Here is a 26,868-nt window from a genome sequence, read left to right as displayed (position 1 = left end):
TATGAAATTAGTGCTGTAGCGGCAGGCAAGAATCACTCAGAGAGAGTCCTTCCTTGCAATAAGTAGCAGAGCAATATGTTTTCAATACGCTTAGGGTAGACATATGGAATACCAAGCAAACCTCTGCCCAGGTCATGCTCAGCAGGGAACAACCAAGTCCTACAGAGCTTACTGGAATAAGAAATCTGAGTACTGATGGTCCAGAGAGCTTTGTGTTTTTCAGTAAGTGGGCAAAGCAAGGTAAAGCCCAGACCTCCCAGCAGTGCCTCTCAGGGAGGCAAGTCCCACATTTCACCCAGAGGGAAACTCAGTGATGGGGAGAGTCCAGAGGAGACTCCAAAGCTCTTGCCAGGCCCATCAGATCCAGATGGTGAGTTTGATGAAAGCTACAGGGATAAGCTGAGATTTACTCAGCAAAACTGTTGATGCAGCAACAGTGCAGGCTTGTAAACCTCCTCGCTCCAGCAAACCTTTTTCCTTGTTCCAGACACTAGATAGGGTACAGAAGGTTTTGTTAAAATATCACATATGCATATTCTGGTAAACAGCAAATGCAGTATATAAAGCAAAACTCCAGTGCAGATCAGCAGTGTAAGAATGTCCATACACATCTGCATAACAATGGCCAATAGATTGGTTAAGGAGAGACTAAAAGAAAATAGGAAAGCATAAACTGATCATTCTCTTTGTCATCCCACCTCACTTCTCCCACCTCACCCCACTTCATCAGGAAAGGGGGAGATATCTGAGAGAGAAAATGCTTGGAGGGGGATAGGTTTGACACTTGAGAGGGGTCTGCTCACTTCCAGGGTGTATTTTTGCCTGTGTCAAGAAGTTCCACAGTTTGGACAGGCTCTGCCAGAAACAGTATTTCTTTTGCTTCAAAGTCCTCACCTTAAACTGCTGGGAGATGTGTCTGCACTCTCATATATCTCATGGGGAGTGAGGGCAATCAAAGACTCAACAAACTTCAGCTGTATAACAACTTCCAAGATTCATCAAAATAAATGATAATTCAACAGGAAGATAAGAACTAAAAAAGAATCACAGAGAGAAAATATATGTATTTGTATAAATGTGAAGTGGCTATAGGGAGGCACCTATGGGACAGAAGAAACTGTCACTGGCTTTGGAAAGAGAGTGGAGCAGGACTGTTAAATAACTTGCAGATTGTCTCCCTAAATTGGACAAACACCCATGTGAATGTGGACCTTTGCGGTATACAAAAACTCTGTCTATGCACTGGAAAGGTGAAGTATTTGCACCCAGGCTGAGGGTTAGCAGCAAGCCCCAGCCCTGATGGAAGGCAGCGAGGGAAATGCCTTTCCTTAGCAGCGCCCCTGATTAAGAGCTATTCCTAGGCTAAAATGCTGAATGTCAAAATTCAGCAGAGATCGTCTGCTTTTGCAAAGCTATAAAGCACTGAAGCGATGTGGAAGGAAAAGGAGAGATTGGCATATTTTTACACCTGGTTATCTGTCGCCACTGTGGAGGAAAGACCAACACAGGAATTGGGCAGGTTGTTGAAATCATAGGAGCTCTATAAAATCATGGGCACCCTCCCTGGAAAGCACCTGGAAGAAGTTGCTGGTAAAAATGCAAGACTTCAGACCTTCTTTCTTAATGCCTGTTTGAATGACTATGCACTGCTTTAGTAACAGTGCATGAAAACCAGAGCTGGTTGTGGTTACCGTTAGGAGCCATCTGCTCATGTAAATGTCTCCTTCTCATCAAGGGCTTCACTGCAGTGCATATTCACTCCTGCTAAGTCTTCTAATGGTTTCCACAGATGTATTCAACGCTTACCGATCTTCGTAAAACGCTACCTTCAGCTGCTTAGAACAGAAATTTAGGCAGAAGAACATTTAGGCAGCACAACTGGTCACAGAAGAAGCTCTCTTTACTGCATAATTAATCATAGGTATGTCACTCAAATGTTTGTTATTAACAAAACTTGTGTGATTTTATCCATGCCAGGTGGAAAGGCTAGCACAGTAACAGAGTAAGGTTACCTGCCTTACCTGTGTATAGGCAGGTAAGTCAGCTGTGAGTCAGTGCAAAATCTCAGTTCCCCACAGTCCTACCCTGGTGAAAATAAAGGTGTGAAAGGGTTTCTGCCACTCAAGCTTTTCTGTGTCCCTGTTTGAACTAGGCCATATCTGTAGGAGAAGCATCCACCTTGTTTTTCAATTTACCATGATAGAGAATCCTTCCCTCCTTCATTACTTCAGTTAAGTTATCGTTTCAAAAAACATGTACCTTATTTGTTGTTTAAGTGCATTTTACATCTGTTTTTATTATTAGATATTACAGTACTTTTGTGGAGAACTCTCTAATTTTAAATTTCTGTATCCCATTTGGTCACTTCATGATCACCCCCATCCTTAATATTTTCTTGTCTGTGCTTATGTGACTGAATTTCTGAAGTCATTCTACACTCTGACTTTATCTAGTTTGTAAATCTCTCCTGCGGTGCAGCTCTAAAGGGCTGTGCTGATTCATGAGCATCCTTCTTGAGTTGCGGGTGTGTTCCGGATGGGCTCGGGATTTGGCAATAATCATGCCAGAAAAAGGCAACTGCATAGAGCATTCATTCAGGTGAAAGCACGTAAAAGAAGCTGGCGGGATACTGGACCCGAACATCCTCTCGAGCTGGCAGATCAGGGAGAGCTGCTGACCGGCTCCCGCGGAGACAGCGCAGGCCTCAGAGTTGGGGTTTCTCCTTCCCCCCTCTCTCCTCACTGGCCTCTCTATGCCCGGTGCATCCTGGCACGTAGGGTCAGTCTGATCCAGGAAGCAGCCCGGGGGGCAGACAAACTCTGCCTTTAGTTGGGCAACTCTCCCCCCAGGGTGCACAGGCGCACGTGCCACTCGGGGGTCCCAGCCCTCAGTTCGAGGGTCCTGCCTTCCTCCTCTTCTTCCTCATTTCTGGGTGTTTGGCCTCCAAAGCTAGTTTGGAGGACGCCTGCAGTTAAGCTGGCTACAAGCCTGGCCAAGCGGCCACTTCAACGGGTTTCGGAGGGGGCTGCCTGTGAACCGGGCTGAGCAGCTGCCTCCGTGCTCCTTATCGCTCAGCCCAGGCAGGCAAATATCTTCGTTCTCAAGGTCTGGATTCTTCTTCTCACAGGAGATTTTTATGACTCTACAGATCATAGAAATTTCCATCTCCTATACAGGGAGTACACTGTACTGGAGCATTGCTCTGGATGGTCATTCCAAGTGCTGATATCCATCGTGTCTTAACATTGTGTGTTGCTGCTTCCCACCAGAGTCATATATCCGCTATGTCTCCAGTCTTATTCCAGGTGAAATGCCTCCTCACCCATTCATCCTTATTAAAATGAGTATTGTCTGTTTATGAATGATTTCCCAGCTAAGCCTTGTTACTCTCTAACAATGTGACTTCTTGATTATCTCCCCAGGTCTTTCCATCACCTGAAGTTTTATGATCATTTTATACTCTCTTTTGGGTTGTCAATACAAGTATTAAATATTGTAGAGCCCATGTTGCATTCCTTGTGGGATCTCATTACAACATCCCTCAGAATGTAGATGCTCAGCTTGCACTTATGTGGAGATTCTTCACCTAGACAGTTTTCAATCCATATAACATAACGCTATTTTTAAAGCAATTCTAGGTTCTTAGTTAGTTTAATCATGTGATACCCTCACTGTTATCATGGTGCTTAAAATGGTGGACAAGAAACATACAGTTTCTTTGCAAAGCACCTGCCTACAGTTCCTGAAAGCATTAGACTTATAATTAGTGGAGAAGTACTGATACAACACAAGAAAGATTTCTGGCAATAATTGATACAAGTGAAATGCACGTTGCCATCTCAGAGACCTTAAGGGAGCAATTATTGAAGCTCTTTGTCAGTTAAGGCATTTTTTTCACTCAGGCTGGAATAAATATATCTGATTTGGTTTCCTTGAGGAGATTGATAAAATAGACCTTTTTCTTCTGTAAGTATCCTACATGGTAGACAAAGTGCCTGGCAGTGCAAGTCTATCTCAGCATGCACATACATTCTTACTTGCTATGTTCCTTCCCAGAAATTGCTCAAAATATCTATTATGGAACATTTTCCTGGAATAAACTGTCCTACTCTGAACAAGCTCATTTGTACTCCTGGTGTAGTCCTGTGTTGTCTGCTATCCCTTTTGACATAAAACAAAGGCATTAGGAGAGCTAAAGGACAGTAAATATCCACTATGGGATTTTCAAAAGAGGGAGGAATTTCCTAGGGGTGAGAATTAGCAAAATGAATCTCGGTCTTTAAAAACATGTTGCTACTTTTCAGCTGTCTCTGGTGAGGGAACAAAGAACCACATAGCTCTCGGCACCCAGTTTGAAGTCTGAATGGCAGCAGATTAGAAATGTTGGAATAATACAGAGGCATCTTGAAAGATCTATGAGATCTGAGAATCACAAGAACCTGGAGGAAAAGGAGTGGAAGTACGAGTACTGAGGAGGAGGAGCAGCTGTGTGATAATTCCCGTGTGACTGACTAAGAGCGTGGATCTATTAAGGAAAGTCCTGTTAGGGAAGTTTTGAGGCTTATGAATGAAGGGTAGGTTATTTTCAGAAAACGAGATTCTCTGGCCTTGTCATACAACCTCAACTGCAAGTACTTGAGGCAGGGAGAATATCTGTGAGCCATATCTACTGCCAGCATGCTTCAGCTTACAAGGACGATACTCAGCAATATCACTGTGCCAATGACAGGACATGAAAATAACTACACTGATTTCACCTTTGCAGTGGCCAAGCTTAGTGGTTTAATGTTTAGATTTGCCTCTTGCTTGCAGTATTTGCAACAGTTTCAAATAGCACACCTTCAGCATAAATGTGTTGCAATAAATTAACAAAGAAGAAATCATTATTTAATTTAGTGCTTGCATAAACTTAATTCCTGGACAATATCATCACCCAGCAGATAACACCATAGAACAGCCTCCCGGGCTCACTGTGCATCTTGAGAAAAGGAGACTTCATTCCCTGCACTGGAATGAGTTTGGGAACTCTTGAAGCAGATATCAAAGTACTGTTGTTGAAAATTATTAAATGAATTCATGAAAGAAAAATCCATCTTTCTGCCTGAGGAAGAGATGCAAGCCACTAGAGACTGGGAGATACATTGAAGAACGTGTTGCCCTGCTTGTGTTCTTGTTCTCATCTTTTCAGTCAGCATCCAATGCTGATTCCTGCCTGAGACTCAGTCCTGAGCTAGCTGGAGCTTTGATCAGATCTGATATGGTCATCAGTATATGTCATATGACCAATCCAATGTGTCACCATTCTCAAACAAAATGAAGCTGGCAATGTGCTCCAGCCCTGGAGTGTGAATGGGGGGAAGAAGTACAATCCAAAGAGTTGGGAGTGGAGCCCTCTTGCTATCAGATAGCCGATGATATATTTCATCATCATTTTATACTAGCTAAAAGTGCATTATTAATCTGTTGCTTGACAAAATGGTCCAGATCCTGTTCTGCTGGATGTACATTAGGCACCCACCTTTGTCTCCCTGGGACCCCTTTTTTTTCTAGTCTGCTGCTTCCTGCAATCTACTGTAGCTCCACAGTAAAAATAACCAATAAATGGATGTCTACTGCTGTGTTGCCATGCCACCACTTTAGAAAACACAAACCAACAGTCAGTCCTTGAAAGGCAGGCAGATGTGGTTCTGTTAGCTAGGAACCATCCCTGCATAACTTATCCATCAACACTGGGTCACTGCCAGGAAATCACAGGGCTGGGCCTCCTCCCTAGCCTTGCTGCAGGCATGTGGCCACTGCACAGTGCCCCTGCTGCCCCGAACAGACTCATCCGCTATTGCTTTATCTTGTGGTTACATTGGGCAGGGCTCCTCTCCCCAGCATGCTGAATAGCTGAAGAGAGGATCTAAGGAAAACCGTGCAGTGGTGCTCAGTACTGCTCTTGGAGCAACCCCGTCTGGCATACAGGAGCAAGACCACACAGACAAGTTTTCATCTCCAGATGAGCCCGGCACTTCTCTTCATTATAGCACAAAGCAGGCTCTCTCAAAGCTTGGGCACACATGTGCCAAAACTTATTAACCTTCTGCATGTTGCCTCCAAAGAGGAAATTGCAAGGTTTTCTCCTGTCAAGGAGCTTTCAAACTGATACTTCATTACATACTTTCCCATTTAATATTTCCTACACATCATTTCTTTGGAGGTGGACGCAGGTATTGAGTGGCCTCTTGCAGCTTTCTAGGTAGTGAAAGAAGGTGATTACCTGCCAGAGCAGATTTGCTAGGGGGAGCAGGAGCAAGGAGAGATGCAGGCTCTCACTGTTAGCCCCTCTCCAGTGACTAAAGACAAAGAAGGGTCAGTTCCTGATGGGGCTGCTTGGTCAATGTGAGTCTCAGACAATGAGACGTGTGGGAAAATCCATGAAAGTTAAGATAGGAGCATCAACAAGCTCTTGTGTTAGTGCTTCCTTTCCTTTCTCTGCTTTCTGAAGCTTCAGGGTGCCTCAGGTCGTTTTCAAGCTTTCTTTTCCAGTCTGGAGCCTCCTTTACAAAGCAATGGCTGAGTTCAGAGAGATGCCCATGAGCTAGGAGTGACAGAGTTTTATTAAAAAATAAAATAAAAGCAGGAATCAGAGGACTAGAGAGGAAGCTGGCAGCTTGTTACAAACCTATGCTAAATTCAGGCCACTAAGCCTGAGGTATAAACATCCATATCTTATTGCTGTGTCTTCATTTGTTTTGATCTTACCTTATTTATTTCAAGCAAGATAACAGGGAAAGTGCCATAACAAAAAGAGAAAGCCAAGGACTAAGGGCCTACTCTTGTCATGGACCTTGGTGAAACCAGAAAGCCACGGGTGCAATAGAAAAGGGTTGCTCCACTTGTTTGGGAAGGGAAGGTGTTATGCTCCAAATCTTGTTATGGCTGAGAGAGGAACATACCTTGCATGTAAAGCCATTGTTGGTCTAATGTAGAGTTTGAACAATGTAACCAAAATACAACAAACTATTACTAGTCTAATTACAATGATACCAATGCTATCTAAATGCTATAATTAATACAAGGAAAATCTCAAGAATTAATATACTACAGTTGAAAATTAGAATCTACTACTTTCTACCCCTTCTTCTCAGGTGCTTTTCACGCTATGATGGGTTTGCTGGTTTGTATTTTCTTATACATTATTTATACTTTTTATTCTTTCCATTGACTCCCCATTATTCATTTTTTTTTCTGTTTGCTGTGTTATTTCTAAAGCTGGTTTTACATGAGCAATACAAAATTGCATTCCCTTTGTGACGACTGACCATGATGATGTATGTTTAACACCTGGGACACCTGAAAGCATCCCTATTTATATAAATGGAAAAAAAAAGTAAGCAAACTCAGTTAGTCAGTTAATAGTAAAAAACAATTCTGTGGAATCTCCTCAAATAAAGCACTCTGATTTCTTGTGATCAGCTTAGCCATTATTTGCAAGTGTTCAGCCAGCCATCAGGTATCTGTCAAAGCATTCACAAATCCTGTGATGTTTATCACAAGTGGACTGGCACCTGAGAACTCACACAGGGAACTGCTATTTTTAGCCACCTCACATTCTTCCTTAGATTATGAAGTGTCACTCATCAAATGGGGAGCCAAGAGAATTTGATGTGATGGAGAGCACCAGCCAGACTCCTCACAGCAAAGACGTTTCAGGATAAGCTTTCTGCTACCCTACAGCATGGGTGTGTGTCATCCTGGCTCCTTGACATATTCTTATTTAAACATACTAATATGTTTAAAGGAAAACAGGATATGCTCACTGATTCTGTGATCAATGCACTTAACTACAAATAGTCTGGAAGGAGTTGCTAGAAAACATTTAGCTGTGGGTAACAATTGAACCAGCCCATGAGCCCTGGTTTATTTCTAGGCAAATGTTCTGTACTCCCTTTGGGCTTTCTAAATTTAACCCTGAATAAGGATTTTAACTAAAGAAGGCAAACCCAGGCTTCCCAAGCAAAAAGTTGCTTCCAGAATCCAGGTCAAATGTTACCAGTTTCCTTTTCGCAGCAGAATAAAATGTTCAGTTTTCATAGAGGTAGCACTTTACGGTGAGCTTTTTAATATCTTCAAGCCTCCTAGCCAAAGATACATATTCTGAGGATAATCAGCATCTGTGTGGTTAAGAGTTATGGATGCTGATTGTAACTAGCAGATCATGTGAGATGTCTTTATCAAAAATTCGTATTTTCTTGACTTATTTAAACAAAACTCAGCATGCCAGAACTCCTAATACATTTTTCAAGCTAACTTTGCCTTCCTGCAAGGTTAAAAATGGTTTGCCTGCACAGAAATGCAGTGTTGTGTCTATGCTCGAGTAAGGTGGATACATAGAAACAAAACAAAAAAAGAACAAAACACTTGAATTGATTTAGAGCAGGGAAAACACAAGATGGCACAAGTAGCATTTCAAGGATGCTCTGTGAAGTTGAAAAATAAGTAGTTCAAGCACTGCCTTAAAGCCACAACCCCAACCGGGAGAATACTGAACAGTCCAATTGGACTGTAAATTGCCATGCTTGCCCAAAAAGGGTCCCCATGTGGTAGCTCATCTGGGTGTCAGTCATACATGGAAAGCATCTTAAGTCTGTTGCACAGATCATGATATTTTACAGACCGCCATAGGCCGTTAGAAACTCCTTGGATGAGTTGTCCTGTGCTTGTACATTATTATCCATTATTATCTCCTAACTACATGGACACTGGTCCTTCATTAAGAACCATAATGTGTGGCATATAGTGACTGGTGCTGATGCTTTTTTTAGTGAAATTTCCACAAGGGAGGATAGTGAGGTAAATACCCTGGATGTTCGGAGGAGACAGTAAAGCTGGAACTGCCCTAAATATCACTTGAAGAAGTTAAACAACTTTCTGCCAAATGCTGAGCATGCTGGATCCATACCAAAGTCAGTAGAAGCTGAGAGGACCTGGTATTTCTCAGAGTCACAGGCTTTGTGTATCCAGCAGCCGAGGCTGCAGTCCTGAGCTATTTGACCAAGGGAAAATCTTGCCTGACTAACCTGATAGCCTTCTATGATGAAATGACCGGCTGGATAGACGAGGGGAGAGCGGTGGATGTCGTCTATCTCGACTTCACCAAGGCTTTTGACACCGTCCCTCACAACATCCTCCTGGGCAAGCTCCGGAAGTGTGGGATAGATGAGTGGACAGTGAGATGGATTAGGAACTGGCTGGATGGCAGGGCCCAGAGAGTGGTGATCAGCGGTGCAGAGTCTAGTTGGAGGCCTGTGGCTAGTGGGGTCCCCCAGGGGTCAGTCCTTGGTCCAGTCCTGTTCAATTTATTCATCAATGACCTGGATGAAGGCACAGAGTGCTCCCTCAGCAAGTTTGCTGATGATACCAAACTGGGAGGAGTAGCCGATACCCCAGAGGGCTGTGCTGCCATCCAGAGGGACCTGGACAGACTGGACAACTGGGCGGTGAAAAACCTCATGCAATTCAACAAGGCCAAGTGCAAGGTCCTGCACCTGGGGAGGAATAACCCCAGACACCAGTACAGGCTGGGGACTGAGCTTGTGGAGAGCAGCTCTGCGGAGAAAGACCTGGGTGTCATGGTGGACGACAAGTTGACCATGAGGCAGCAGTGTGCCCTCGTGGCCAAGAAGGCCAATGGGATCCTGGGCTGCATTAAGAAGAGCATCTCTAGCAGGTCGAGGGAGGTGATCCTGCCCCTCTACTCAGCCCTGGTGAGGCCGCATCTGGAGTACTGTGTCCAGTTCTGGGCTCCACAGTACAAGAGGGATGTGGAGCTGCTGGAGAGAGTCCAGCGCAGGGCTACAAGGATGATCAGGGGCCTGGAACATCTGCCCTATGAGGAGAGGCTGAGTGAGCTGGGCCTGTTCAGCCTGGAGAAGAGAAGGCTGAGAGGGGATCTAATCAGTGTATATAAATACCTCAAGAGAGGGAGTGCAGAGGACGGGGATGGTCTCTTTTCAGTGGTGGCCACTGATAGGACTAGAGGAAATGGCCGGAAACTGAAACATCAAAAATTCCATAGGAACTTAAGGAAAAATTTCTTAACAGTGAGGGTGACAGAGCACTGGAACAGGCTGCCCAGAGAGGTTGTGGAGTCTCCTTCTCTGGAGATCTTCAAAACCCGCTTGGATGCAGTCCTGTGCCACGTGCTTTAGGTGTCCCTGCGTATGCAGGGGGGTTGGACTAGATGATCTCTAGAGGTCCCTTCCAACCCTAAGCATTCTATGATTCTATGATTCTATGATTCTATGACAGTTCCATCCATACCCCCGCGCAAGTCTGTGTTCATGCCTGCTATGCCTTTGGCACCTGGTGGAGAGCTTTCTTGCAAATCTATTTCAGATGTTCAGCCCCAAAGTCACAGCCAAATGCGGAGCCCAGGCAACCTTGGGTTTTGGGACAGACTATGGGAAAGCTTTGTTGAGCCCAGCTTCCCAAGCTTGGCTGATGCATGAGCTCTGCCTCTCTATTCACTTCTCTGTTCTCCCCTTCTTCTAGTCTCCCAAGAACCAAAGCTTTAATTTGTTGGTTGTGAAAGACACAGTGTTGTTGCCGGTGTTAATGGGAGGACTTCAGTGAGGGATAAAATCTTCATAAATGCCCTAGTAGATGCTACTAAAGACTCAAACAGCAAATACCATATAGTTACAAGGATGCTGGACAAGAGAGACACTACTTTAACACAATTGCAGGATACTGCAGCTTTCTGGCTTCCTGTAGTACCTGGAATTAGTCACCGCAGTTCATCCCTCTCTAATTTGACTGCCTGCCCACTTCACAGTGTCCTAGTGGCTGTTTTCTCCCAACATTGCTCTGAATCTTCCCTAGTTGGAGCAATGCACAGTGCATTCAGCACCAGTGGAGCAGAGCTGGGGAAGCCCTCTCCCAAAGCCCCGAGCCCAGCAAAAACCTTGGTGTGCAGGGTGCTAATTAGGTGGATAACCCAATAGCACAATTGCAGAATCAACAGCAGGCTTCTCCACAAATGCCACAGCATGTTGGCAATGTGTGTGAGCTCCCAGCGCGTTGGCCAGGCTGCCGCCTGCAAAACCTCCCACATGGCCCTCGCCCCAGCTCTGAGCTAGCGACTATCAAGGGGCTGGAGTTTGCAGGGAGGTTCATGAAAATATCAGCACAGATGGAGATTAAGGCATCTTTGCCTAACGTCAGAGCTACCATCTGCTTCACTCCTGTGCAGCTTCAATCAGATTTATTCAATGAAAGCCTGACTGTGGGGGGGACAGGGAGGGCTCCGCATGCTCAGGCATTCACAGTCTTCCTGCGCTCACATGGGGAGCCCAGGGATGCCAGGAGAGGTTCACTTGGCCTCAAATGCCTCATTTTCCTTGTTTAAATGGCAACAAACAAGGTAAAGTTTTAGTTCATGAGCTTTTAAATTCAGTTCTCCAAATCAGTTCCATATTTCTCCTTTCAGGAATACTGTCCTTAAAGTGGGTAGCAAAGAGAAAGTGTGTAGCAAAGAGAAACTAATGAGATAATTGGATAGCTTGATCCACGGATCTGCCATAATTTCAACCTTCCCTCCCCTCTCCAACCATCTTATTTTCTTTCCAAAGTTGATTTTGTGCCATTCCTTATGGCAGAAGCGCGAGGATGCCAGTCCTCTGCCGCTCCTCATTTTTCGCTGGAATTGGAAGACACATCCTTTTGTTAGACCGTGGTTGGGAATTCTGCCAGGACACCACCAATCTGACCCATGCGTTTAGCACTGTATGAATGTCAGAACAGAATAGTGGTTGCTAAACTTTGAGGCTATGGCATGTGGCTTGAAGCTGTAGGGAGGAACTTGGTGCAAATTTTATCATGGTAGCAGAATAGATGCACAAAGCAAAAGGCAAGTGTTAGAAAGTCCAATATGTGTAACCCCAAATTTGCCACTGCTAAGTTGAGGATAAAAAAATGTTAAGAAATACCATGTCTTATATAGGAACAGGATGAATGGCTAAGGATTAACCTTATGTGTTCACAGTGTAGAAGATAAGAATAGGATAGTTACTTGACTAGGCATAGGATAGTTTGAAAGGTCACATAGACTGTACTTTGGTCTGTGGAATGGGTCTTGCCTTCTCTCAGTAATCTGATATTGCTGATGCCTGCTGCGCTTCAGGTCCACGATAACCTCAGAGACATCCACTCAGATCTGATCCTCAGCCAGTTATTCTCCATTTTGAATCTGTATACCTGATTTTTCCTACCCAGATATATTAATCCCTATTGACTAGCATCACTTTTTTTTGGACCCCCTGTAACTCAGCCATTGATTTGTAAAGATCACTGGTAAATCTAGTCATCCAAAATACTGTTAGTTCTTTCCAAATGACAGTGTTGGTCAGACTGAAAAGTGTAATCTCTGCTTCATCATCAGGTCCATTAATGAAAAGGCTGAAGTTTGTATAGTCCATATAGAAAATTTGTCTGTTTTGGCAGTAATCTCTCAATGATTGCTTCATCTACAATTTTCTAACTAGTTTTTTGATTTCCTGGTAGTATTTTTACCTAGATGATATTTTTCTGGCTCATGAAAGTGTCATGGGAAACAGTGTCAAAAGACTTTCTAAAACCAACATCTATGACCCTGACAGTTTCTTCTCTGTCCACAAAGGTTTTTCTCCATTATAGCTGGGAATTAGATTGGTTTGACATGATTTGCTTTTGACAAATCCATATAGGCTGTTTCTCATCTCTTTGTTCTCTTCCATGAACTCACAGCTAGCCTATTTGATTATCCAGATCTGTGTTTTCTGAAAGCTGATGTTACATAGGTCTGTAAGGGAAGCTTCCAGCTCCGCCCCCCCCCCTTTTTTTTTTTTTTTAAGTTTAGCATTTGAAAGACGGGTATTCAAAGACATGTACCATCTTTCAAACTGTCTGGCACATTTCACATCCTAACCGAATCCTCAAAACCAGTGGCCAATGTCTGTAAGATTTCATCAACAGGTGCCATAAATAACATACAATGAAGTTCACTGAACCTAACCACAAGGAGAATATTTATGGGGGTCTCCTGAACTCTGCCCAGGTTTTCTGAAACCTCTGCCTCAGCCGCTGCCTTTGATGCTTGTGCTGCCACTCTGGGATTCATGTGCAAAATTGTCAAAGGTCTTTCATTTTTTTCAGAGACAATCATATTTCCTTTCTGCATTGTGGAAGATTGATGAGGTGTAAATATCTTTTATTCTGTAAATTGAAAAGTGTGTCTCTGTCTATAAATTTTCTTTAGCTTGTACTTGTTCTTTTACATTTGTGTGCGCAGGAAATTATGGACTTGCAGCATTTCTGTTGTAAAAGAGCATTCCTTGGATGCTGTTGAACCCCTCTATCATTTTTTCCTGATCAATCTGTAACCATACTAATTAGGATCTTTCATAGGATTGTCTTAAGCCTAGTCAATACTCACAGAGCTCATTCACCTCCCTTATGAACAATTTCACTGAGAAGATAGCTTTAAGAAGGCATAGCTCTTATGTATATTATTACAGGTACAATTAAGAGATGGTATAAATCATTCCCATAATGAAAAAGAAAGGAAAGATATTTTTTCAAGAAAAAACATACCAAATAGTAATGAAGGGAGCAAGAGCCTCTTTATATATAAATAGAAACCCTTGCTACATTTAAGAATCCCCTGAATATGGATTACCTGCATTGACCTATATCTAAACATATTGACGAAGATAAGCAGGGACAGTCAGCAGTCAGTTCAGATTCAGTTCTAACAGTTTGAATTAGATGGTCCAAACGAGCTAGAATTATTCATTAAATCAGCAAAATCTGCTTGTCACTCACTCTAATGCTTGATAAATACTGACAGCTAAAAGACTTAAAGCCATCCTGTTCTTCATCCTTTCAGCAGGCTGGGAATGTGCCTGTCCTCTGTACCGAGACCTCATTTCATTCCTTTCTGTAGAGAAACTGGGATGGAATGTCAGTACTCTTGGTTTTGTCTACAGAGCAGAGGGCTGCCATAAGAGCACTAGCAGGCCAGGGTGTTGCAGGCTTCTCCTCTTTGCAGCTAATAATAAAAAATCTGTGTGAATGCAAAGTACTTTTTATCCAAGTACTTGAAAAATGAACTTGTGGTTATAAGTCATGTTGCTCTACTGTATCAGCTACAATTTTCAAGGACAAACCAGAGACTTACTGAAAGCAAAACATCAATCCAGATTTCAGAGCTATAAACTAAGAGGGTTCAGACTTCATAGTCTGGTTTGAGCTTAAGAAATAAGAACCAGAACTAGACCCCACAGCCACAGAGATTAAAATTAGTCTAGGCTGACTGCAACGTGTGTCTCTCTATGGCTCTTGCAGTGAGGCCAGACCTGGGATGGACTGCAGTTCCAGTGCTGTGCTCCAATTGCCAATGCATACATTAGGGACTATTTTAAATGCAAGTCATTTTACATAGATTCTTGAGCTTATCAATAAAGCAAGAGTGCTTTGAAATCTTGAGAGCTCTTAAACTGTGTTTCAAAGCAAAGCTGAAGGTGATAAGAAATTTTGATGAAATTATTGTGCTGAAAGCAGTGAGAAATTAGAAAGTGACATTAGTCCTACTTCCTGCTTTTCCTCTTTCGTTGTATCTCCACACAGATAAATGCAAGCATGCCTTAGCTTGCTCTACCCGTGCTGTTGCTATGCTAGGACATCCTCTAAATCCAAGAGGAAACAGCACTTTCCAGGAAGCAGTGCTGCATATTTCTAAAGAACACCATGCTGGTACAAAGAGCACCAGTCTCCAGATGTATTGACAGGGTTTCAGTGTTTGTATCTCCCTACAACTTCAGCAGTACGTCATGGTATCATCTGTTCACAGACACAACACTTCTTCTCCCAGAACCAGCAGCAGAGCTCAAGCATGAAATCAAAAAAATGGTGTCTGAGAGGGAATTTGAGTTAAACAAAGATTGTGCACAACAGGCAACAGAACGGAAACCTTTCTAGAAATAGTCCTTTAACACGGACATTAAATGCTTTGAAGTGAAGGGTTCAGATTTCCTTGAATGTTTGCATTTGCAAATGCTTTGCATTTTTCAAAGCCTCTTTTTCTCTATGATGCCCCTCACTATGCATTAAGCTTGTTTCTGTATGCCCCAGGCCATAAATGATTCAAATTATAGAGCTCGGCTTTCTGCTCCAATGACCAGCTCGTCTCTCTGCTGCTCACTTTGATCACAGTGTCTCTCAGATCCTTTCTAGTGATATGGTAGGCACATTTAAGTGAGTGATAATCCTCCTCTCTCTGCGTGCTGCTCACTGTATGTTGCTTTGGAAGAGAGACAGGATATCAGTTCCAGTGCTGAGCACGTGACTGTGTTGTGTTGTACCTCAGTTTCCACTTTCAAATAGAGAGAATATGATGCCAGTTTGATTGCAGATCTGTCTCAAATCTAGTGATGAGACTATATGATGAAAAAAAAAATGATGTTGTAAAAAAATCACCCTTCTTTTCCTGTCCCATTCATATAGATATGTAGTTTATGTTATCTGTGCATGTTTTTTCAGGTTTCCTGCTTTTGGGGGTAAAACATATTGTCCAGAATTCTCTGGTCAAGTCATCCGCTGGTGGAAAGAGATGTTGTAATGATGCCAATGGATATTGTCCACTTATATGTGACCACAATCCAGGCTCTTAAAATTTGGGAGACTTGGCAAAGACTGTAGTCTTCTTGACTTGCAGATGACCTCTCCAACGTGCATCCAGATGCCCGCGCTAGGTCAGTTTCGAATGCCTGAGGAGTGAGTACAGTCCTTGTCAAGTGTCTTTCGGACATTGCCTTTAAAACTGCCCTTCTCTCTTGTATGACACTGAACTTCACTTCATGAGCTCAGGGCTGTTTTCCTACAGCCATTACATTCTTCCCGTTGTGTTGCTGCACATGAGCACAGAGAGGCAACCAGGTTTTAAGATGAGAAATGCTTTATTTAATTCTTGAAATAAAGTCAGTAGGACGTAAAACCTTATTCTTTACATCCCACCAGGATGAGACCCACAATACTTCCATCCCAGGATCTTCAAATATTTCTTGAATCAGAAATAAAATATTTGTTGGATAGTTTGGCTTATGATTACAGGAATATTATCTTGATAAAGAATGATTGAAAAAAAATTGCCACAGGAGTATCATAAAAATTTTGGTTAAATTTTGTGGACCATCTTATTTGAATCCTGGGCTGCTCTGAAATTTTCAAGTAAGTTGTCTTCTATTTTAAAAGAAAAACAGATCTTTTGTGATCATTTGAAATGGAAAATCTGAAAACAGATTTGCTGAAGATGATGTGTTTCATCTCTAAGAAAAAACAAAATAAACATTGAATGAAAAGAAAGAAGTAGTCTCAAACAAAAAGAAATGTCATTTAGAAAATACCAGAACTGAATGTTCTGAATAATTCAAATGAAGAGTTCAACATTCAGAGGAAAAAATATCTCAGCGATTCCAGATATGTGCTTTGCCCTAAAAACATTCAGCCAGTTCTAATGAAATACTGCAATATGGTGACTGTGGTCCTGTGTTGGTGGCAGAACCACGATGTGAATTCAGGCACCCACCTCTGTCAAGTTCAACAGAGTCAAGCTCCTGCCTAGGACAGCCAGGAATGTCTCCTCTTCAGCATGGGGTGGACTGAGCTTGGGAGAGCCAGGGAGGCTGGCACAGGGACAGGAGGAGCTCAAGAGAAATAATTACAAGGTATTTTTGAAGTAATTTTGTACTGAGCTCCCACTGATTAGCTGGTTTTTTTCCAAAGAGGTTAGGGATGTACTGGGAACCCGTGTCAAATGAAAATGCGATTTTTACTTATTTGGGGGAGGTAATATCTTTACAATCCAAACTGAGATGTGAGTTTTCCTTGGGGAAGGCAGCCCACCGGGTTGTCTGAAGCACTACCAGCTGCACAAGTGTGAAATGAGCATTTGAGAACGAACCTGCTTGGTGGTTGCAGAGGTACTGAGTGGTTCACGGATAATAATGGTGATGAGGAAAATGTGAATCATAAAGCAAAGTAAAAAGGAGGCCATAATTAAATATTCCAAAGTACAACATCTTAATTATAGAGGACTAAGAAGTAAACAAATGACACACAGTAAGAAAGCAGCTGATCAGACAGCTTCTGAGCTTATTATCATCATGTAAATGCCAACAGCAATTTGCTCAAATCAGAGAGGTTTATTGCAGAGTGGAAACTAGGTTTAGTCTTAATCAAAATAAAATCAATGTATATTTCAAAACAGATTAATGCTGTGAAACAAAGCAGCAAAATGTTATTATTTTCATCAACACCAAAAGGGAATCATTTGTGTTACTGCTTAATTATGTAGATGTTAACAATTAATTAAGTCATTGTGGTGATAGCCAGTGTTTTGGGAAATCGGGAGAAGATTATTGCCAATTAATGTGCTTTGGTTTCCTCAGCCCAGCTCAAATCACGATCCTGGTGCCACTCTCAAGTGGTGACAATTCCAGAAGCAGAGACAAGACAGGTTGCTTGTGTCTTCCTTCCCTGTCCCCCATTTCAAAGTTGTTCAAGTCCTTGTTTTTGGAAATCACACCAGATCCTCTTCTAAGTCCTCACTGCCAGGTCTTCAGTCTCCTTTGGCTTTGCTAGCAGGGTTTGCATCTGTGCTTATCCTAAGAATGCATTAGAGATTACGGAATAAAAGTCTTCTTTTGGGAAGTAGAAGAGCTGGAAATAGCTGGTTTGAAATTCCAGGTGAGAGAGAAAAACAAGGCAGAACCTTCCATACCCAGGGTAGCAGGACGCCTGCAGCCGTTACTGAGTACAGTGACACCGGGAACCCTGCAATCCTGTTTTTTTTTATGGCACCACACTATATACCCAGCCAAAATTAACATCTGGTAATAACGATAAGCAATGAAGCATTGCTTTTATCCATACATTTCTTTCGTCCATCCGGATACATCACTTTTCATTGACACATGAGGAGTTCAGCTTTGAGAAGGAGACTGATCATGGCCGTTTTTAACTGAATGGAAGGACTGCAATGCCAGAGGAACAGCCGATGTTGCTGGCAGCTGCTCTGTTTTAGGTCAAAAGGAAGAGCCTGTGTCCTTGGATCATCGGGATTTGAACCAGGGTTCGGCCCTTCAGTCCAGACATCAGTCTGGAGGAACGAGGATCATGATCGAGCCGCGTTTCCCTGAAGGTGTCTCCCAGAGGAACCAGCTGACCCCCACATTCACGATGTCAACAAGAAAAAAAAAAAAAAATTTCTCACCTGTCTGTGAAGTGCCCAATAGCAAGTTCTGAACTCTATGGCTTGGTTTGGGCTGCAGCAAGAGCAGATAGCTCATTAATCTTAGCTTTGTTGGCTCTTCCAGAGACATAAACAGTGATATCAGGGCCTTGGTAAGCGATTTTAATCGCAACATTGTATAAGGAATCCTCTCTAGTTCTGGGCTGCAGAACTAGTGGTCCTTCCTAGGAGCCCTACACATTTGGCTCAGTAGTTCCTTAATAGGAGGTTTATTGTCAAAGCCCCTAAGGAACTACTTTTAACTGAATTTTCCTGCTGCTTCACTCGAGAAAAAAATGGAGCCATTTATATTCATTGTGTCTTATAAATGTTTTCACCATAACAATCACTTCAGATTACAGTGGACTTTGTTTCCTGCCAGATTTGATAGTGAGAGAAAAATGACACATGACACAATTTTAAATAACCTTTTGCTCCCCTTCCTTTCTGTTTTCTTTCTGAACTCTAATCCACACTGTATGTTGAAAAATTATATTGCTACTAACTCCCTTGATTTTTTTTTCATTTATAGAAGGGGAGAGTAAATAGCAGATTAATGGAGTGCTGAACAGATGAGGTTTGCTTTGGGCTTGCAGATACTTGACAACTCCAAATGCCAGGCCCAAATTATCAGTAAGATAATTTTGACTTTCAGGGACAGGAAATTTTGCAGGCCTCATAGACTGTATGTAGATATAACAGTCATTTCCTGATTGTAAGTAATTTAATATCTTAAGGGAAGGGTGGGAAATAAAGAGTTCATGATCATTCCAACTCTACTTTTATTAGGTAACAGACAGGAATTTTGCCATTGACTTTACTGAACAAAAAAGTAGTCCATATCAAGCACATCTGTGAGTCGCTTGCTTAAATTCATATATTATGGACATCATGCAAACATTTTTGCTGGATACAAGACAGATATCACTATGACCTTTTGGAGGGTGTTATGTTTCTAGCTGAGCTGCATGAAACGTATGCTAGAGGCCATTGCCATTGAGTCTCACCCCTTGAATAGATTTTAGCAAGACCTAATTTTCTCCATGGAGGCGTCTGGTTGAATCTGATGTTGCCATGGATATATTCCACGTGCTATGGGTGAAATATATTTGTGTTTTCCTGCAATGTACCGCTACTCCCAGTCTTTGAACATGGGCTGAGTGGCTTTCTGCCTGTCTATAGCCCAAGTTTAATTCAAACTCCAGTTTGTGTGTGTAAGCAGTAGCTGGTCCTCCAGAGTGATGAGTGCTCAGCCCCTCCAAGAGCCAAATCGAACAGCTATAAGTATTCAGCATGTGATGCACATTTATCAGGCTTTTCATGTAGCTCATGATGCAGTAACAAATAGCCCTCAGTTATTACAGCAGTAGGCACTTTGACACAGACAAACACAGGCCCTTCGTTCTAGCCTCATAATCCTCCCACGAGTCACCCAAGGCAGGGTCAGTAGTGTTCTTACAGTGTGAGCCTTCGGTACACTCTTGAAATACTGGGATGTTGCTTTGGTGCTTTTTGGTGCTTTTCTCCTGCACCCTGCTCATCTCCCAAACTTGTTTCTCCTTTCGGTTGCCAATTCCTGTTCCTTATGCAGATGCAGGCGGAAGAGACCATGAGGTCTGAGTTTCAGAAAAGAGAACTGTTGGGTATGACATATTCATCCTGGGTTGTGCCATTAATGACTTCAATTACCTTGACACTAGCTATGGTTTTGGTCTGGTATTTTCACAGCTAGCATCTCTCATGATCCTACCGGCTTATATGGTTTCTTTTTTTATGACCTTTTGGGAGCTGAAAAATTACATCCAGGTCCCATCAACTGTCAGTTTGCGCCCATTTCCCCAGAATGATTAGTATAGGAGGCAGAGGCACTAAAAGGAGAGCAAGGTGAAAAGGAAAGTGGCTGAACCACTCTCTGTCCAGACTGGATCTGTTCAGCAAACAAGAGTGGCTGGCATTCCTCGGCATCAATATTTACATGGGGCAAAAGATAGAATGTAGACAGGAAAAAAGGGAAAGAGAGAGAGAGACCTCAGACGGCTTTATGTAGGAAAAGAACATGGACAGAAGAGCCTGACATGAATAATGACACATTTTTTCTTAAACCAGTATCCATATTTCCCAAACTACAACAAGATAACCCATGATTCCCATAATATTGCTGAAGGCCTGGTCAGAATCAGGGTTTACATAGTTTCTTGCAGTGCCTCTTTCCATCATGGACGGAGCCTGCATATGGTGCTTCCAGCAGCTGACAAGTCACAGCTTTGTTTGGAAGCACCAGATTTGTGTTTCCTGAATATATTTATGAATTTCAGGCTGTCCATGGTCAGAATTCAGTAAGGTCTCCCAAAACTAGGTCTTCCTTCTTTAGGAAGACAAACAGCCAGGGAAGAGGCCAGAGACATTAAGAATCTCCTTTGCATACTTATTTCCTGCTTTCCTCTCAACCCTGTCCTCAGGAAAACAGCAAGTCCCAGAGGTTGAGGACAAATGGTATCATATGGTCTCTATGAAGAAGGGCAAAAGATGAGCAAAGTGGCAGAATAGTTTTGCAAAAAATATTCTGTTCAAGGGGACTCGTTCTACCTACCCATGAATCACAGTGACTGGAGGTAGATGAATGGATGCCATCAGTGAAATAACTTCCTCATTGGGCACTCCAGCACTCTGGGAGCACCATAGGACAAGGATATAAGTTTCTGTCCCTGTTAGATGGAGTGATGTGCAAAAGGCTACACGTCATGGAAAGACATTGAAGCAGGAAGTGCCAGACTCCAAAACACACAATTTCCTTCTGGTGAGCCCACCTCTTTTAGCACATTTCAGATCAAATGGGTCAGTGTGAAGTGTCACCCCTCCCAGAGGGTAATATGTCCTGACAGCCTTGGAGATACATTTCTATCAGCTCATGAATTTCAGTTCAGATTTGTGAATGTCATTATGATCACAACCTTTTCTATGACTTCAAGCATACATTCTGTAATGAGAATGTGAAACCTGCTGGGGATATTCTGTCTGAGAGCTGTGATGGAGTCACCGAGCACTGCTGAGGAGGGGTGGCTGCTACCAGCACACCCAGGGCCTTCTGGTGAATCTGCCTTCATGCTGAAATTAGGGCCTGGAATGGGGAAATTATTCTGTGAATGCTCAGGGGCAAAAGTGATTGCAAAGGACGAATATTCTCTAAGCTAAAGACAACACTGCAGACCCAAAAACAAGTGAACCAGAGGCTTCGGCCTCTCAGCTTGGCCAGGACTCTGTGAGACACTCACTGCAGTGTTTTGCTTGCTTTCTTGTCACCTATTTTTTTTGTGCTGCTCAAAAGTGTTTCTGCCCTGGCAATTCCTTCGCAATCCTACCACACTGGTAACTGAAAAATCAGCATCCCCTCAGCCAGATCAACTGGTGCATCTTAAAGCCAACAGTGATTTTCTGCTGTGTGAACCACAGCTTTGTATCCTTCTGACAGTACTAGAGACCTTCATCCAAATGGGCTATGCAGTCAAAATTTGCCTGGGGCCTGAGGCTTTTTGCATTTTTTTTTTTTTTGTACAAGGTTGAACAATGCTTCAGGCAGTGCTCCTGGGCACTGTCCTCGCTCAGAGTTAGGTGGAAATCCTTTCACCTCTCAGAGATGGGAGCCAGATAAAGCAGCTCCAGGCTGCTGATGAAACATCATTGCTCTGAAGGTGATGAACTCATATTATTCATGTACACTGCTGGGCTGAGATGGCTTTTGACCAGCCCAAGCAGACACAAATATGTGGTACCTACCCAGCTGTTCATGTAGTGACTAGAATGCAGGACCACAGCTGCCTGGCTGACAGACAAAACGAAACGCAGCATCATTCACAGAGCAGGACTAGTGACCTCAGCTATGTCGTAGGAAGCAGCATCTGCTCATCCCCATTGTCTTTCTGCTTCTGCTCTTGAGGAAACCCACCCTGGCAGCATCTCAGAGTAGGTAGGCAGCAAAAACATGAGCTATTCAATGAGCTGAGGTGGGTGATGTTCTCACTGGTGTCTTTTCCCTTGTGGATTTTTTTTTCTCCCCATTCATTACTGACAGTTAATTGTACAAGTAGTGGAAAGGCTCATTACAGGAGCAGTCAGTTTTTTTGCATGCAGAAGCAGGACCTTCAAATAAACATGGCGATATGCTGCATTACTAGTCTGGCTGCTTGCCAACAGGGATGTAGCCATGCAGGAGAATTCAGCTCAGGATCTCCTTTTCTAAGCAACTCTGACAGCTGGATGCAGAAGAATATCTGGAAGAACTGCCACTGGCCACAGTCCTTAGACCCATAAGGATCTGTCCAGCAAGCTATGAGACAGCCCCTCTGTGAGCTCCAATGTTTGTCTCTGCTCAAGGACCATGGGACCATGAAGAAGAAGATACCATGAAAATACCGTGGCCAAACTGATACCGTGTGAAATACTGTGATACCGTGGCTAAACTCTGTTGTACTCGCTGCAGAAGTAATAAGCCACCTAGTATGATAAGATGTTTGGTGCTGGGCCAACAAGGGTGGCAGATCAGTCCCTTCCAATGGACTTTGCTCAAGGTTTTCCTCATTCTAATCTCATCATAATACCAATACACAACCCCATCCCAAAACTGACCTGCTTCCAAGGAATGATTGCTCCTCACTGAGCATGCTCTCTAGATTTTTGATTAGCTCAAGAGACTTTTTAAACCAATCAATAACAAAAGTAAGTATAACTAGAGTCCCTCAAGCTCCACCTAAATGTGAAAGAAAGTATATAAAAGATGAACTAAGGAGGGATATAGTAGGAAGAGGGAACTGGGGAAGAAGGAAAGGAGAAAGAAGGAAGAGGGAAGGAGGAAGGAGGAAGAAGAAAGAAGGAAGAAGGAAGAGGAGAGAGGGAAGACTCCATCGTAACTTCTGGATCAGTTGACGGGCTGAACCCCTTTCCTCCTCTCGGGTCAGGATGCCACCTGAGGAGACTCCTCGAAATCGAGATCCCTCTCCCGTCTTCTGGGTGAGTGATGATTGCGCATTTGTACATTAGAGCTAGCTAAGAACCCCTCACTGTAGTAGAGAATATCCTGTACTGGCAGCCGAAACCTGTTTGTAAAAGTTGCATTGGAATAAATTATGCTATTCGTGAACTTAACTACTTGTTTTGTGAGCGATCAGACCAAACAATAGACAGACTGTTTGTGAACCCGATACTGCCAGAGTCAGGTCTCTAGCTGATCACACTATTTGTGAACTCGATTCACTGTTTGGAAGGCCATCAGACCTAGAATCAACAGACTGTTTGTGAATCCGGTACTGCCAGAGTCGGGCCTATAGTTACCACAGTATTTGGTATTCCTATTAAGAGATGAGTCCAGCTGCCCACAGTCCTTCTAACATTTGAGAATCAGCTGAAACACAAGGGGATTCATCTCTTACCAAATTTGCACACACACACACACACACACACGTTAAACCGCAACAGTTTAAATTGGTGTAGTCAGCAGGATGTCAATAAAGGAATTCCTACAGAGACAGAAATGTGCCCCCTGGTAGTAGCATCTTTCTAAAAAGAGCTTCAGGTCCTTCACGAACCTTGCTTTTCTTTTCTACCTCCTCTAAAGAAACAAAGCAACGTTACTCTGAGTGGGAAAAGGGACTCCTCTCCTCAGTACAAGCAGTGAAAGAGACTAAAGAGAAAAACTATGAACCACACAGGATATCATTGTTCAGGGGCCTTTTCCATTGTTGAGCCCTGTCTTTAAATGCACTCCCCCTCATGAAAGTGTCTCACAGAAGGGAACTATCTGAAAATGATACACTTATCTAGAAGGAGTAAGACAGTTGTTATCATTAAAAGAAGGACCAACTAAGAACTCCAAATTACAATAGCCAGTAAGCTCAGACATTACGACATTATGTCTTCCTTATAAACATTCACCTATTAAGGTGGCTCCAGAATTCACTATAATAAATTCACTATAATATAATTCACTAAGTAAATCATATACTGATGTGGAGGACAAGCGACAGGCAGAGACTTTTGGAAGTAAGCAGACACGGACCTTTAAAGATAGGATGAGTAAAGGCACTTGCAAAACAATAGCATGCAAAAAGGGGACATTCAGGGGAAAAAAATGACCTATATCACGAATGTGTGGCATGAGGATGGCCTCTGTCAGTAGCATTCATTAGTGAAATCATATCAGCTTGTCCTCAATGCCAACTCCGACTAAAGTTGAATTATCCCAATCAACCCCCCCTCGGCATATTCAAAGAAACAAAGTCTTATGGAGTACCTGCCAAATTGATTATATTTATATAATTTATATATTTATTTTTATTTATATATTATATTATATAATAATTATATTTATATGTTTATATATTTCTATTCATTAACACTTTCTCATGATCAAAAATATATCCTGATAGGCATAGAAGTAGGACCCAGACTAACCATGGCTATGGCAGTAAGCTCACTCTGCCGGGATAAGGAGCCTTATGAGTATATTTAAGCAGTCTATGATGTACTGGGGCTCCACAGCAAAGACCTAAAGTATCTTGCTACGGAGGCATGAGTTCAAGCTTTGTTCATGCTGTTCATGTCCTCATTCCAGAGGACATCATTGCTGGAAACTGGTATCTGCTGGTCATATTGGGCTCTCGGAGGGTGTTAGTTGTGGTGCTTGATACTAGCTTAAGGCACTGGCTGGGGTGAGTCACTGATGCTTCACTGGGGAACCATCCATGCTTGCAGTCAGGGTTTATCACTGTGAGTAAAACATTGCTCACCAAAGAGCAAGGCAGTGCTTCCCACTGACTTCACAGGAACAGCCTAGGGCAACAATCAGGATCACCTTAAGAAGACCGCAGCTCAACTGCATGCTTCAAGACTAGCTTAAACACCAAGTCTGATGAATTAAGCATGCAGGAGTTCTAAAGTGTTTATTTGTTTAATATTGTTCTTGTCTCTTACTGGAAACCAGCATCTTTCTATATCTCTATTCTCTTCCACTTCTTATGACCAGCTACAGAGAAAACAGGAATTTCACTGTGTCAAGTCCCTGTGGCAGAGATGGGATTCTCAGTCCCACCACCCAACATCCAGCAGTGCAAGCTAGTGGTGACTAGCAGCAGGGGAGGGCTGCTAGCCCTTAGGCGGAGTTGTCACTGCGGAGGGATGAGACATAAATAGCTGAGGATTTTCCAGCAGACATGAAACTAGTCTATACTCTTAGCTTCCTTCCATATTCTGGAGTGTAGGTTGTGACAGTGATGAGAGACACTGTCCTGGTTATAGGAGCAGACTCTTCCTCCCAGATCATCCCTTCCATTACAGGCTGTGTGCCAAGCGTATCCTGTGAACATGCTAACAAGGAGCTCTCCTAAAACGCTCTCCCTGCAGAAGGAAAGAAATTATCCCACTTTTGCATGTGCCACAAAGAAAAGGGGTGCTATTTTAAGTCATGCTGCTATTTTAAGTCATGCTTTTGTCCTTTCTAATGGAAACAATTGTCCATTTATGAACAATTATAAGCAAGGGTGTTTCAGTGCATCCCCAGTGGGGTGACTGGTCCGGGGAGGGTCTCAGGAGGAGTTTCCTAGATCGTCTGAGTGTTCCTGGATCTTAATGTTGTCAGTAAGGTTAGAAAGCAAAGGAAAACCTAGCTGGGCATAACTGTCCACAAACCTTTTTCTCCTGACAGCTAGAAACTAGCATTTAAAAACATTGTATGGAAGGGGGTGCAGATTTGTGGATTTTATGAACATAGGCTTTTTAGTGGTAGAGAAGGCATGTCAAGGCAGCGCGTATCCTGCCTCTTCCCATCCCATTGAGCTGATAGTGTTCCTTATTGATTTTCTACTGTAAACTCAATACCTGAGATGTTACTACAGTTCAGAGGATGAACAACAGAGTGGGAGAGTGTACATAATCCCAGTCTGGCTGCCAGAGGTCCTTGCTGCTTGAGACCCATTAACACTGCAGTGATATGAATTTAATGACTCCCACATCTCTCCTCAGACGCAAAGCAGGAAGAATTAACAAAAGTAGAACCAGAACCACCAACTGAGCAAACCGCTGAGTGCTTGCAGTGAGATGGATAACATGCACACATGTATTCTGGGTCAAACTTTACTGTCTTTGTCATGCTTTTGATTGCAGCAAAATGACATATATTTCAGAGGGGATATCTGAGCTTGTTCTTCCTCCCACCCCACTCTCGCACTCACACACCACTGCTCCTGAGATTTCCCTTCTGTTATCATCCTGCTCATTTCCTTTCTTTTTAATTCATTTTCAGGAGAATGAGTTTCTCTCACTGTGAGACTCCCTGGGAAATCTCACCTATTGCACCAGGTGCAATACACAGTAGCAAGGAAATCCTTCCCTAGCAAAGTGAATTTCAGCAAGTTTTTGCTCACAGGAAGGCTTTCAGGAGGAAAGGCTGACACGGGGATTCTTGGCGTGCTCGTAACCTGCTTGCCCAGCACACAGGCTCCTCTGTTGCTGCTTGTCTGGCAAGTCAGACTTCAAAAAATTCAGGACTATTGCCCAGGTAATTATGT

General features: G+C 43.0%; 1 protein-coding gene across 1 annotated transcript in view; it reads left to right on the top strand.

Annotated features, from left to right (window-relative positions):
- Positions 1 to 23,277, top strand: part of LOC148593866 (uncharacterized) — a 95,498-nt gene extending 72,221 nt beyond the window's left edge. Inside the window, exon 25 of the mRNA XM_088529180.1 lies at positions 23,266 to 23,277. Within this exon, the coding sequence (XP_088385306.1) occupies positions 23,266 to 23,277 (12 nt within the window). The remainder of the gene's footprint in view (positions 1 to 23,265) is intronic.
- The last annotated feature ends 3,591 nt before the right edge of the window (positions 23,278 to 26,868 follow it).

Source organism: Tinamus guttatus, unplaced genomic scaffold (assembly GCF_059628265.1).
Source record: "Tinamus guttatus ecotype Peru unplaced genomic scaffold, ASM5962826v1 Tinamus_guttatus_pri_ptg000326l, whole genome shotgun sequence".
In the NCBI taxonomy this organism is placed as follows: domain Eukaryota; kingdom Metazoa; phylum Chordata; class Aves; order Tinamiformes; family Tinamidae; genus Tinamus; species Tinamus guttatus.
This window is presented reverse-complemented; position numbering and strand designations above follow the sequence as displayed.